Source organism: Oncorhynchus clarkii, chromosome 3, assembly GCF_045791955.1.
Source record: "Oncorhynchus clarkii lewisi isolate Uvic-CL-2024 chromosome 3, UVic_Ocla_1.0, whole genome shotgun sequence".
NCBI classification, from domain to species: Eukaryota; Metazoa; Chordata; class Actinopteri; order Salmoniformes; family Salmonidae; genus Oncorhynchus; species Oncorhynchus clarkii.
In genome coordinates, this window is record NC_092149.1 from 17621458 (window position 1) to 17635257 (window position 13800).

The window sequence follows — 13800 nt, forward strand, 5'->3', positions numbered from 1 at the left end:
TATGAAATACTGAAGTATAATTACAAGCATTTCATAAGTGTCAAAGGCTTTTATTGACAATTACATGAAGTTGATGCAAAGACTCAATATTTGCAGTGTTGACCCTTCTTTTTCAAGACCCCTGCAATCCACCCTGGCGTCCTGTCAATTAACTTCTGGGCCTCATCCTGACTGATGGCAGCCAATTCTTGCATAATCAATGCTTGGAGTTTGTCAGAATTTGTGGGTTTTTGTTTGTCCTTCCGCCCCTTGAGGATTGACCACAAGTTCTCAATGGGATTAAGGTCTGGGGAGTTTCCTGGCCATGGACCCAAAATATCGATGTTTTGTTCCCCGAGCCACTTCGTTATCACTTTTACCTTATGGCAAGGTGCTCCATCATGCTGGAAAAGGCATTGTTCGTCGCCATAATGTTCCTGGATGGTTGGGAGAAGTTGCTCTAGGAGGATGTGTTGGTACCATTCTTTATTCATGGCTGTGTTCTTAAGCAAAATTGGAAGTGAGCCAATTGGCTGAGAAGCAACCCCACACATGAATGGTCTCAGGATGCTTTACTGTTGGCATGACACGGGACTGTTGGTAGCGCTCACCTTGTCTTCTCCGGACAAGCTTTTTTTCCGGATGCCCCAAACGATAAGAAAGTGGATTCATCAGAGAAAATGACTTCACCCCAGCCCTCAGCAGTCCAATCCCTATACCTTTGCAGAATATCAGTCTGTCCCTGATGTTTTTCCTGGAGAGAAGTGGCTCCAAAAGTCTTCTGCCTGCTGCCGTTCCTGAGCAAGCTCTGTACTGGTGGTGCCCAGCTGAATCAACTTTAGGAGAAGGTCCTGGCGCTTGCTGGACTTTCTTGGGCGCCCTGAAGCCTTCGTCACAACAATTGAACCGCTCTCCTTGAAGTTCTTGATGATCTGATAAATGGTAGATTTGGGTGCAATCTTACTGGCAGCAATATCCTTGCCTGTGAACTCCTTTTTGTGCAAAGCAATGATGACAGCACGTGTTTCCTTGCAGGTAACCATGATTGGCAGAAGAAGAACAATGATTCCAAGCACCACCCTCCTTTTGAAGCTTCCAGTCTGTTATTCGAACTCAATCAGCATGACAGAGTGATCTCCAGCCTTGTCCTCGTCAACACTCACACCTGTGTTAACGAGAGAATCACTGACATGATGTCAGCTGGTCCTTTTGTGGCAGGGCTGAAATGCAGTGGAATTTTTTGGGGGGGATTCAGTTCATTTGCATGGCAAAGAGGGACTTTGCAGTTAATTGCAATTCCTCTGATCAGTCTTCATAACATTCTGAGGTATATGCAAATTGCCATCATACAAACTGAGGCAGCATACTTTGACACATTTAAATTTTCACATTCTCAAAACTTTTGGCCACGACTGTAGTTTATTAATTTCAAAAGTTATAACTTTCTCTAATTAGTTAATGTGCTCTCCGTTCTCCCTTCTCCTCAGATTGGACAATGGGTCTCCAGTGTGAGCACTGTCGACCAGGGAGTTTTGGTTCTGCGCTGGCCGGGGGCGGGGGCTGTGTGCCTTGCCAGTGTAACGGCCATGGAGGCCCCCTCCTGGGCTACTGCCACAATCAGACAGGCCAATGCTACTGCACACACCACACCCAGGGACCACACTGTGAATCCTGCTTGCCTGGATATTACGGAGACCCCAGGTGAGTGGGACAGACAATGGACTCTGGATGGATGGATTTATTATCCCCAGTGAGGAAATTAGTTTTGCAGCATTACAAGGGGAAAATAATAGGCATTCTGTAACTGATCTGTTTTATAGAACAGTATGTGTACTGTGCATCAGCAACTAGTTGCTATGTGCTCTGTAATTAAGAACCTGCTTCACTATACATTTGAATGTTTGAATTTCTCTCACTTAATGCATATCACTTATACAACTCTCTCTTCCTCAGGAATAATGGCACCTGTTTCCGTCAGTGTCAGGGGCGCTCTGTGATCCTGTCCCACCAGTCACCCCTCTCTGAACTCCCCATCTCGTCCTCCCTGGGGTGGCGAGGGGGCGTCGGCGGGAAGGGGGGACTCTCCCACTGTCTGTGGGTCCTGTCTGTCTCTGAGCACTTGGTCCCCTGTGAGCCGGGCGAGCTGTGCCCTCCTGTGGCTCTCACCCTGCACCCAGACTCCTACACACAGTGCGCTGTGAGTACTAACTACACACTAACTCCTACAACACAGACTGATGTTTATTGTGCTGTAGTGAACAGAGCCACCAGCATTCCCATGGCCTGAGATGTATTTTCTGTCTCTCACACACAGAGCTCCTACGTTTACGTGTTTGATGGCCTGCCTCGTTTCTTGAGCAACGGGGTGGTGCACTCGGACCACAACCTGATTGGCGCGTTCTGTGGGACGACCCGGACTCAGCCAATTACAGTAGAGGCCACTTCAGGTTAAAACTTCTAGTCATTTTTTTAAAAGTTTTAAAATAAAGTTTTTCTCCTACTTATTTTCTGACTGTAAATATCATGAGTAGTATTGAAAGATTCCCTCTCTGATCCCTCTGTTTTTCTCTCCCAGGTGTGATTTCTGTGTACTTTGAGGCCAACGTCTCGTCCGACCGCCCTCAGGGTTTCAACGCCTCCTTCTGGGTGCGGCGTTGTCGCCAGGTTTCTGAGGCGGGGGAGGATGGGTCACCCGTATGCCAGGGAGGGGCGCAGTGCAGCGAGGGGCTGTGCCAGTGTACTCAGGGGTATGGGGGACCGTACTGCGACAGGCCCCTCTGTCCCGAGGGCTGTGGGCTAGCAGAGGGCCGAGGCTCCTGTAACTTGGTGAGAGGGACTGAACACTAGCACTGTTACTGCAAGACAGTTTGAATGCTCATTGTTGTTTTGTTGGTGTTTTGATGTTTTCCTCTTTGTTTATCCTGTTCCTATATATTGCAGTCTCTTGTGTGTCTCTAATGTTAACCCTCTCTCTCTCTATGTGTACGTTTTAGTCTCTGGGAGTGTGTGTGTGTGCAGACGGTTGGGGCGGCTCTGACTGCTCCACCCCTCTGGACTCCAGCAGCCTAGTTTGGGAAACCCTACTGGACACACAGCTCACAGCGGTAAGAACCAGGACACACATATATAAAAACACTCCCACCACAGTGTCACAGTGTTAACTTCTTGGCGCACCCATCCTGTTAGCGGGATCATTTTCGTCAACATCCTCTGAATTGCATGGCGTCAAATTAAATTACTGAAAATATTTAATTTTCATGAAATCACAAGTGCAATATAGCAAAACACAGCTTAGCTTGTTGTTAATCCACCTGGCGTGTCAGATTTCAAAAAAGCTTTTCGGCGAAAGCTATCCAAGGACATCTCTCTCAGCAGACAAAACATTACAAACAGCTAGCACCAAAGTAGATTGGTCACGAAAGTCCGAAAAGCAATAAAATTAATCGCTTACCTTTGATCTTCGGGTTTTTTGCACTCACGAGACTTCCAGTTACACAAAAAATGTTATTTTTGTTCCATAAAGATTATTTTAAAATCCGAAATACCTCCATTTGGTTGGCGTGTTATGTTCAGAAATCCACAGGCTCGAGCGGTCACGACAGGGCAGACACAAATTCCAAATAGTATCCGTAAAGTTCGTAGAAACATGTCAAACATTTTTTATAATCAATCCTCAGGTTGTTTTTACAATAAATAATCGATCATATTTCAACCGGACCGTAGCTTTTTCTATAGGAGTGAGAGAGAAAATATCTGCTCCAAGCTGCTCATGCATGCAAAACTCTGCTGGCACCCAGCCATCCAATGACGCGAAGTGATCTTTTTCGCTAATTTTTCTGAATAAAAGCCTGAAACCATGTCTAAAGACTGTTCACACCATGTGGAAGCCATAGGAAAATGAATCTGGCTGATATCCATTTAAATGGAGGGAAGGCATGCAATGGATCAGAGAGGTTTCAGGAAAAACATCACTTCCTGGGTGGAATTTCCTCAGGTTTTCGCCTGCAATATCAGTTCTGTTATACTCACAGACAATATTTTGACAGTTTTGGAAACTTTAGAGTGTTTTCTATCCTAATCTGACAATTATTTGCATATTCTAGATTCTGGGCCTGAGAAATAGGGTATGTTTGGGTATGTTTTTCATCCAAACATCAAAATACTGCCCCCTACACTCAAGAGGTTAAACTTCCCCCTCCCTCCACAGAACCAGGCCCACAGGTTTCTCCACCGGATGGGCCATTCTCTAGTGTCTGGGCCCCAGGGGAACCTCTGGATGTATGGAGGCCTCTCTCTCTCAGAGGGCATCCTGGGAAACGTCTACAGGTGGGGGGGATGACTTTTTAATGGCTGTGTTTTTATTAGCGTTCATTTAAAGATGCCTTTTATGAAACAGCATTTTTTTTGTTGTTGTAATTGTTTGAAATGACCAGTAACTCAAATCAGTTAGTTTCTCTGTCTTTCTTCCCTCTCTGTGTTGATTGGTGGGTTCATGTCATTTCTCTGTGTTGATTGGTGGGTTCAGGTACTCTGTGTTGGAGCGGCGCTGGACTCAGATGCTGACCAGTTCAGTGGAGGAAGGCTCCACCCCCAGCCCCCGCTACCACCACGCCTCTGCCCTCCTGGCCAGTCATGAGCCTCTCTCTGACGCCCAGGGAGCCACTCACAACCTCATGCTGGTGGTGGGCGGTGTCACGCAGAAGGGCGTCGCCATGGACACGTGGAGCCTCAACCTCAGCAGTCTGGTGTGGAGACAGCACAAGGTCAGAGTTGGTTTGTTTAGTTTTAGTTATCCACCATCTTGCATTACTTGGGAAAATATAGGAACAAAAAAACACTAAACATAAAATATTGGTAGTTAACTGTCAGCCTACACCGCACAATTCAATTTACTATAGACTTCTATGTAACCAATTAGTCTGTGTCCTCTTCCCCCACAGAGCTCAGTGCTGCCACCGGTGGCAGGTCATACTCTAACGGTGCGTCGGGACTCCTCTATGCTGCTCATCGGAGGTTACTCTCCAGAGAACGGCTTCAACCATCACCTGCTGGAGTTCAACATCCACTCTGGCAACTGGACCGTCGCCCCCCACACTGGCACACCTCCTACAGGTCAGAAGGACCTCCACCTGCACTCATTAACTCACTTAGTACCTGCCAATCTGGAAAGTCCCTACTCAGCTTTCGTGGAACCCCTCCCACTAAGTAGGCATAGAGTATAAAGATTGAGGTGCATCCATTATGGTTGGAGCAAAGAGTTATTTCTGACACCATGAACTGTAAACTGCTGTCCCTTATGATGTTGCATAATTTACCAGTCTGTTGATTAACCCTTAACCCTCCCGTGTTGTCTCTTGACTGACTCCTGTGTGTCCTACCCTCTCTTCAGGTCTGTATGGCCACTCGGCTGTGTACCACGAGCAGACGGACGCCGTGTACGTGTTCGGAGGCTACCGCTTCCATGTGGAGACAGTGGAGCCCTCAGGAGAGCTCTACAGTCTCTATTATGCCAACCTCACCTGGTCCCTACTGGTCCCCTCACAGGGGAATAAGGTAGGTACAACCACGGCTTAACTAGCTAACCGGTATTTAAACAGCTTTTACATGTTCCCAGGCTGGTCTTAATTGATGACATCATCATTATATCTTAACAATTTTTCTTATATTAACACGTTATTTTTTCTTTCTCCCTCTCTCACTTTCTTTCTCTTTCTCCCTCTCTCTCCCCAGCCCCTGTCCCGTTTCTTCCACGCTGCAGCCCTGATAAAAGACACCATGGTGATCGTGGGAGGGAGGACAGGAGTGGAGGACTACAGCAACACAGTGTCTCTGTACCAGATCAACTGTAACACCTGGATACAGCCAGGTAACTGTGTGACTGACACTACATGTGGCTAGCCAAAACACTGCGTATATGCTCAGTTTGATGATGATGTGGAGATTATCCTTCCTCTCGCTCAGACTCGGCGGTGGGCGAGCCGGTTAACCGTTCAGTGTCTCTGGCCATGGTGGGCTGGGGTGGGCGGCTGTTCCTCTCTGGGGGGTTCAACGGGGTCACTCTGGGGCGTCTTCTCACCCTGACCCTTCCCTCTGACCCCTGTGCCTTGCTGCCCACGCCCGAGGCCTGCAACACCACCACAGGCAGCTGTGTCTGGTGCAGGGGTACCTGCGCCGCCTCTGATACTGCTGAGAGGTAAAACTATGGTTATCATGGGAATTATGTTGTTTCCAAGTTGTGACTGTCTTTTATTTTGGAGGTGTTTCTTGGGGTTGTCACTTTGTGTAATCATGTTTATTCTTTCCTCTCAGAATTAGTGACAAACTATCCCTTCTCTCCCTCTTTATGGTGTGTTGTCCCTGTCTCTCAGACTGGGCTGTTCCATTGGTCAGTCTCCCTGCTCCCCCACCCCTCGTCTACCAGACCAGTGTCGCAGACTGAAGACCTGCAGCGAGTGTCTGGCACGCCACCCCAGGACCTTCTCTAGCCCCTCACAGGTAATACACACATGCAAATGCACACAAACATCAGCTCAGACAGTACACACACACACACACTAACCTCCCTTCTCTGTCAGTCCCAGTCTGCTCTGCAGTGTAAGTGGTGCACCAACTGTCCAGAGGGAGCATGCATCAGCAGTACAGTCAGCTGCACCTCAGAACACGACTGCAGGATCAACCAGAGAGAGATCTTCCTGTCCAGCAACTGTACTGAGACCAGCTGTGAGGCCTCCGACTGCCCCAAGTGCACCGCCTCAGGGAAGTGCATGTGGACACGCCAGTTCAAACGCACCGGTGAGAGACACCTCCATTCACCTTCTATTGCTAGGGACAGGAGTCTATGGTAGACCACTAGACTAAGTTGTGGCTGGAATAACTGAGAACTACTCTCTTACAACTTGTGTTGCGGTTCCCCCAGGCGAGACCAGGCGCATCCTGAGTGTGAACCCCACCTACGACTGGACGTGCTTCAGCTACGCCCTGCTCAACGTGTCCCCCATGCAGGTGGAGTCCTCCCCTCCTCTGCCCTGCCCGCCCCCCTGCCACCACCTCAGCACCTGCAACCTCTGCCTGGGCTCCCGGGGCTCAGACGGGGGCTGGCAGCACTGTGTGTGGAGCATGGCACTGCAGCAGGTAAGACGGAGACAGACTGTGTGTGGGTGGCGGGGTAGGGCCATATCTGTGTCAATGTTTTGCAAAAAATATATTTCTACATTGTAGCTTAAAAAAATGAACAATACTATATTTCTGGCCTCCTTTCCCCCTCTCCTCTCATCCAGTGTGTGAGTCCGTCCTTCGTGCCTCTTCGCTGTGAGGCGGGTCAGTGTGGTCGTCTGCTGTCTGGTGGGGACTCCTGCTCCCCCCAGTGCGCTCAGCTCACCCAGTGCTCTCAATGCATCGCCTGGCCCCAGTGTGGCTGGTGTGCTGCCCGGGGGGGCAACGGGGCTGGACTCTGCCAGCAGGGAGGCCTCGACGGTGAGGGGAACAGAATTAAGTAGATATTGAGAATATCCTTTTATAGGATAGAATAATAGATCCTCATCCTGTGTGTGTGTGTGTGTGTGTGTATATATATACAGTGCCTTGCGAAAGTATTCGGCCCCCTTGAACTTTGCGACCTTTTGCCACATTTCAGGCTTCAAACATAAAGATATAAAACTGTATTTTTTTGTGAAGAATCAACAACAAGTGGGGCACAATCATGAAGTGGAACGACATTTATTGGATATTTTTAACAAATCAAAAACTGAAAAATTGGGCGTGCAAAATTATTTAGCCCCTTTACTTTCAGTGCAGCAAACTCTCTCCAGAAGTTCAGTGAGGATCTCTGAATGATCCAATGTTGACCTAAATGACTAATGATGATAAATACAATCCACCTGTGTGTAATCAAGTCTCCGTATAAATGCACCTGCACTGTGATAGTCTCAGAGGTCCGTTAAAAGTGCAGAGAGCATCATGAAGAACAAGGAACATACCAGGCAGGTCCGAGATACTGTTGTGAAGAAGTTTAAAGCCGGATTTGGATACAAAAATATTTCCCAAGCTTTAAACATCCCAAGGTGCACTGTGCAAGTGATAATATTGAAATGGAAGGAGTATCAGACCACTGCAAATCTACCAAGACCTGGCCGTCCCTCTAAACTTTCAGCTCATACAAGGAGAAGACTGATCAGAGATGCAGCCAAGAGGCCCATGATCACTCTGGATGAACTGCAGAGATCTACAGCTGAGGTGGGAGACTCTGTCCATAGGACAACAATCAGTCGTATATTGCACAAATCTGGCCTTTATGGAAGAGTGGCAAGAAGAAAGCCATTTCTTAAAGATATCCATAAAAAGTGTTGTTTAAAGTTTGCCACAAGCCACCTGGGAGACACACCAAACATGTGGAAGAAGGTGCTCTGGTCAGATGAAACCAAAATTGAATTTTTTGGCAACAATGCAAAACGTTATGTTTAGCGTGAAAGCAACACAGCTGAACACACCATCCCCACTGTCAAACATGGTGGTGGCAGCATCATGGTTTGGGCCTGCTTTTCTTCAGCAGGGACAGGGAAGATGGTTAAAATTGATGGGAAGATGGATGGAGCCAAATACAGGACCATTCTGGAAGAAAACCTGATGGAGTCTGCAAAAGACCTGAGACTGGGACGGAGATTTGTCTTCCAACAAGACAATGATCCAAAACATAAAGCAAAATCTACAATGGAATGGTTCAAAAATAAACATATCCAGGTGTTAGAATGGCCAAGTCAAAGTCCAGACCTGAATCCAATCGAGAATCTGTGGAAAGAACTGAAAACTGCTGTTCACAAATGCTCTCCATCCAACCTCACTGAGCTCGAGCTGTTTTGCAAGGAGGAATGGGGAAAAAAATTCAGTCTCTCGATGTGCAAAACTGATAGAGACATACCCCAAGCGACTTACAGCTGTAATCGCAGCAAAAGGTGGCGCTACAAAGTATTAACTTAAGGGGGCTGAATAATTTTGCACGCCCAATTTTTCAGTTTTTGATTTGTTAAAAAAGTTTGAAATATCCAATAAATGTCGTTCCACTTCATGATTGTGTCCCACTTGTTGTTGATTCTTCACAAAAAAATACAGTTTTATATCTTTATGTTTGAAGCCTGAAATGTGGCAAAAGGTCGCAAAGTTCAAGGGGGCCGAATACTTTCGCAAGGCACTGTGTGTGTGTATGTATATATATATATATATATGAGAGAGAGAGAATAAAATATGAGCTTTATAGAATACAACTTTATTGTCCGACATTCCCCCCGTGTGTGTCAGGTGTGAGTGAGGGAGTGTGTCCCCAGGGAAACAGCAGCTGGTCCTTTCTCCACTGCCCAGAGGAGGATGAGTGTGCCAACGGCCACCACCACTGTAACATCACCCAGGACTGCCATGACCTGACCCAGGGATACCACTGCACCTGCAAGCAGGGCTACGTTCTCAGCCGGTAGGAAGCCACACGTCACAATCATCATTAACGGCAGAAGTAGCAGCACTTGGATACCTCCACAGCTATACACACACAACCTCATCATCATCACAATCATCAGTACTATCACTCCACCTGTCCTGCAAACACAGCTACATATTCAGTTGGTATACATACATAGTATCCTGAGAAGGTTCTACAGCTGTATCATTGAGAGCATCTTGACTGGCTGCATCACTGCTTGGTATGGCAATAGCACCGACCTTGATCGTATGGCACTACAAAGGGTTGTGCGGACAGCCCAATACATCACTGGGACCGAGCTCCCTGCCATCCAGGACATCTTTATCAGGAGGTGTGGAAGGAAGGCCCGAAAAATTGTTAGACTCCAACCATAGACTATTCTCTCTGCTTCCGCACAGCAAGTGGTACCGATGCATCAAGTCTGACACCAACAGGCTCTTAAACAGCTTCTATCCCCAAACAATAAGCCTGATAATTAGCTAACAGAATAGCTACACAGACTGAGTTTGTCTTGTATCTTTATTGACATTCTATTTCAATATTTGCACTGTCTCTAAGCACACTCGCAGGGACCTACACACTCACACTGTCACTCCAACACACACACACACACACACACCATCATCTGCCTTCTCACACATAAAATGCACATACATTTATACTGACTCTACACACCCTCCCACTCACTCACATACAAGCTGCTGCTACTCTGTTTATCTTATATCCTTTTGCCTAGTCAGTCACCTTATCCCTATACATATCTACCTCCATCACTCCAGTATCCCTGCACATGTAAATATGGTATTGGAACAGACTTTCTAAATATTTCTTGTATATAGTATCCTTAGTGCTTACTTTGTGTATTTCATATTTCTTATTTCTCGTCTTTTTTTCTAGTAATACATTGATTATTGCATTGTTGGGTTTTGAGTTTGCAAGAAAGTTATTTCACTGTACTTGTGCATGTGACATTAAAACTTGGAAACAAACAGAGCTACAAATTCAGTAGACATACACATACATACATACATACATACATACATAGTATCTGTTTAAGTTTCTCCTCTTTCTCTCTACTCCCTCTCTGCAGTGCGTCAGGCCAGTGTGAGCCAGTCTGTGCTCAGGGCTGTGCCAACGGGACCTGTGTGTCCCCGGGAGTGTGTCAGTGTCACTTTGGCTTTGTGGGGGACAACTGCTCGTCTCAGTGTCGCTGTAACAAACACAGCAACTGTAAAGGAGTGTCTGAGCCTGACAAGTGTCTGGAGTGTAAAAACAACACTATGGTGAGTGGGGCAGACACACACACATATATACACACACACCCAGTATTTCAGCACATCAACTGTAAGATTATGTATGTCACAGCCCAGTGTGTATCTTGAGTGCCAAAACACTAGTGACACACTGGTGCTGGTCCCAGGTCAGATTCTCAGTTCATTCAGTGTATCATATACGGATGTTTGTGGCTCTCTCTCTCTCCTGTTCCAGGGTGATCACTGTGAGAAGTGTAAGCCCCTGTATGTGGGGTTGGCGGTGGGCGGGGGGACGTGCCGCCCCTGTCGGGAGTTCTGCAGGGGTAACAGCGCAGTGTGTCTGTCCCGGGACGAACACAAGAGGGCGTTAGACCACCCCCAAGACCACCCTCTGGACCCAGACAGAGTAAGTGACTCACTGTCTGTTTTACTTCTTTATATGTTCTTTCCAACTTGCTTCGAGTTTATTCATGGATTACTTTGGATCTGATCAACAACATCTTTTGTGGTCATATCAAATTTTATTAGTCACATGTGCCGAATACAACAGGTGTGGACCTTACAGTGAAATGCTTACTTACGAGCCCCTAAACAACAATGCAGTTTAAAAAAAATATGGATAAGAAATAAAAGTAACAAGTAATTAAAGAGATTTATGTGCAAGCCAGAAACTCACTGTGTAGGAACGGGTATACCACCTTGGATGTCATTTAACTGCAATTCTCTTGTTGAACTCCCTCTCCTTTATCAGATTGTTCAGTGGGTGTCGGAGGGTCCTACAGAGGACTCAGCGGTTTGTGTGAGCTGCCAGAACAACAGCGTGGGGGACAAGTGTGAGAGCTGCCTCAGCGGCTACTTCCTATTGCAGGGGAACTGTGACAAGTGAGTAGTGATTCCTTTAAAATGAACTAGCCACATCTAATTCACTTGTAATCAGTGGTGGAAAAAGTACAAAAATCTCATACTTGAGTAAAAGTATAGATATCTTAATAGAAAATGACTCGAGTAAAAGTGAAAGTCGCCCAGTAAAATACTACTTGAGTAAAAGTATTTGGTTTTAAATATACTTAAGTATCAACAGTAAATGTGCTTGCTAAAATATACTTGATTATCAAAAGTATGAATAAGTTAACATTTCTTATATTAAGCAAACCAGGTGGCACAATTTTCTTTTTTTCTTTTATTTACGGATAGCCAGGTTCACACTCCAACACTGACATCATTTAAAAAAGCATTTGTGTTTAGTGAGTCTGTCCGATCAGAGGCAGTAGGGATGATCAGAGATGTTCTCTGTTTAGTGAGTCTGTCCGATCAGAGGCAGTAGGGATGACCAGAGATGTTCTCTGTTTAGTGAGTCTGTCCGATCAGAGGCAGTAGGGATGATCAGAGATGTTCTCTGTTTAGTGAGTCTGTCCGATCAGAGGCAGTAGGGATGACCAGAGATGTTCTCTGTTTAGTGAGTCTGTCCGATCAGAGGCAGTAGGGATGATCAGAGATGTTCTCTGTATAGTGAGTCTGTCCGATCAGAGGCAGTAGGGATGACCAGAGATGTTCTCTGTTTAGTGAGTCTGTCCGATCAGAGGCAGTAGGGATGATCAGAGATGTTCTCTGTTTAGTGAGTCTGTCCGATCAGAGGCAGTAGGGATGACCAGAGATGTTCTCTGTTTAGTGAGTCTGTCCGATCAGAGGCAGTAGGGATGACCAGAGATGTTCTCTGTTTAGTGAGTCTGTCCGATCAGAGGCAGTAGGGATGATCAGAGATGTTCTCTGTATAGTGAGTCTGTCCGATCAGAGGCAGTAGGGATGACCAGAGATGTTCTCTGTTTAGTGAGTCTGTCCGATCAGAGGCAGTAGGGATGATCAGAGATGTTCTCTGTTTAGTGAGTCTGTCCGATCAGAGGCAGTAGGGATGACCAGAGATGTTCTCTGTTTAGTGAGTCTGTCCGATCAGAGGCAGTAGGGATGATCAGAGATGTTCTCTGTATAGTGAGTCTGTCCGATCAGAGGCAGTAGGGATGACCAGAGATGTTCTCTGTTTAGTGAGTCTGTCCGATCAGAGGCAGTAGGGATGATCAGAGATGTTCTCTGTTTAGTGAGTCTGTCCGATCAGAGGCAGTAGGGATGACCAGAGATGTTCTCTGTTTAGTGAGTCTGTCCGATCAGAGGCAGTAGGGATGACCAGAGATGTTCTCTGTTTAGTGAGTCTGTCCGATCAGAGGCAGTAGGGATGATCAGAGATGTTCTCTGTTTAGTGAGTCTGTCCGATCAGAGGCAGTAGGGATGACCAGAGATGTTCTCTGTTTAGTGAGTCTGTCCGATCAGAGGCAGTAGGGATGATCAGAGATGTTCTCTGTTTAGTGAGTCTGTCCGATCAGAGGCAGTAGGGATGACCAGAGATGTTCTCTGTTTAGTGAGTCTGTCCGATCAGAGGCAGTAGGGATGACCAGAGATGTTCTCTGTATAGTGAGTCTGTTCGATCAGAGGCAGTAGGGATGACCAGGGATGTTCTCTGTTTAGTGAGTCTGTCCGATCAGAGGCAGTAGGGATGACCAGAGATGTTCTCTGTTTAGTGTGCGAAATTTGACCATTTTTGTGTACTGCTAAGCATTCAAAATGTAACGAGTACTTTTGAGTGTCGGGGAAAATGTAAGGTGTAAAAGTACATTTTCTTTAGGAATGTAAAAGTTGTCAAAAATATAAATAGTAAAGAAAAATACAGATGCCACAAAAAAATACTTAAGTAGTACTTCAGTACTTTACACCACTGCTTAATGGATGAAAGGGACATGGAGCCATATTTTGGTGTTCACACCCATCCGAATCAAATCAGTTTATTTGTCACATGCACCGAATACAACAGGTATTACAGTGAAATGCTTACTTACAGGCTCTAAACAACAATGCAATTTCTAAGTAAAAAAAGGTATTAGGTGAACAATAGATAAGTGAAGAAATAAAAACAACGGTAAAAAAAACAGTGAAAAATAATAGTAGCAAGGCTATAATAGCAGCAAGGCTATATACAGGCACCGGTTAGTCGGGCTGATTGAGGTAGTATGTACAGTGGGGCAAAAAAGTATTTAGTCAGCCACCAATTGTGCA

General features: G+C 46.1%; 1 protein-coding gene across 5 annotated transcripts in view; it reads left to right on the forward strand.

The window, feature by feature from the left end:
• Positions 1 to 13800, forward strand: part of LOC139389757 (multiple epidermal growth factor-like domains protein 8) — a 37901-nt gene that overhangs the window by 14913 nt on the left and 9188 nt on the right. For all 5 annotated transcript variants that reach the window (XM_071136727.1, XM_071136704.1, XM_071136696.1 and 2 more), the window contains exons 23-41: positions 1467 to 1680; positions 1933 to 2176; positions 2294 to 2426; positions 2555 to 2805; positions 2973 to 3083; positions 4187 to 4305; positions 4505 to 4742; positions 4920 to 5091; positions 5369 to 5532; positions 5710 to 5845; positions 5941 to 6172; positions 6348 to 6474; positions 6555 to 6771; positions 6896 to 7110; positions 7257 to 7452; positions 9271 to 9439; positions 10536 to 10728; positions 10934 to 11104; positions 11450 to 11580. In XM_071136727.1, coding sequence (XP_070992828.1) covers positions 1467 to 1680; positions 1933 to 2176; positions 2294 to 2426; positions 2555 to 2805; positions 2973 to 3083; positions 4187 to 4305; positions 4505 to 4742; positions 4920 to 5091; positions 5369 to 5532; positions 5710 to 5845; positions 5941 to 6172; positions 6348 to 6474; positions 6555 to 6771; positions 6896 to 7110; positions 7257 to 7452; positions 9271 to 9439; positions 10536 to 10728; positions 10934 to 11104; positions 11450 to 11580 — 3433 coding nt within the window. The remainder of the gene's footprint in view (positions 1 to 1466; positions 1681 to 1932; positions 2177 to 2293; positions 2427 to 2554; positions 2806 to 2972; positions 3084 to 4186; positions 4306 to 4504; positions 4743 to 4919; positions 5092 to 5368; positions 5533 to 5709; positions 5846 to 5940; positions 6173 to 6347; positions 6475 to 6554; positions 6772 to 6895; positions 7111 to 7256; positions 7453 to 9270; positions 9440 to 10535; positions 10729 to 10933; positions 11105 to 11449; positions 11581 to 13800) is intronic.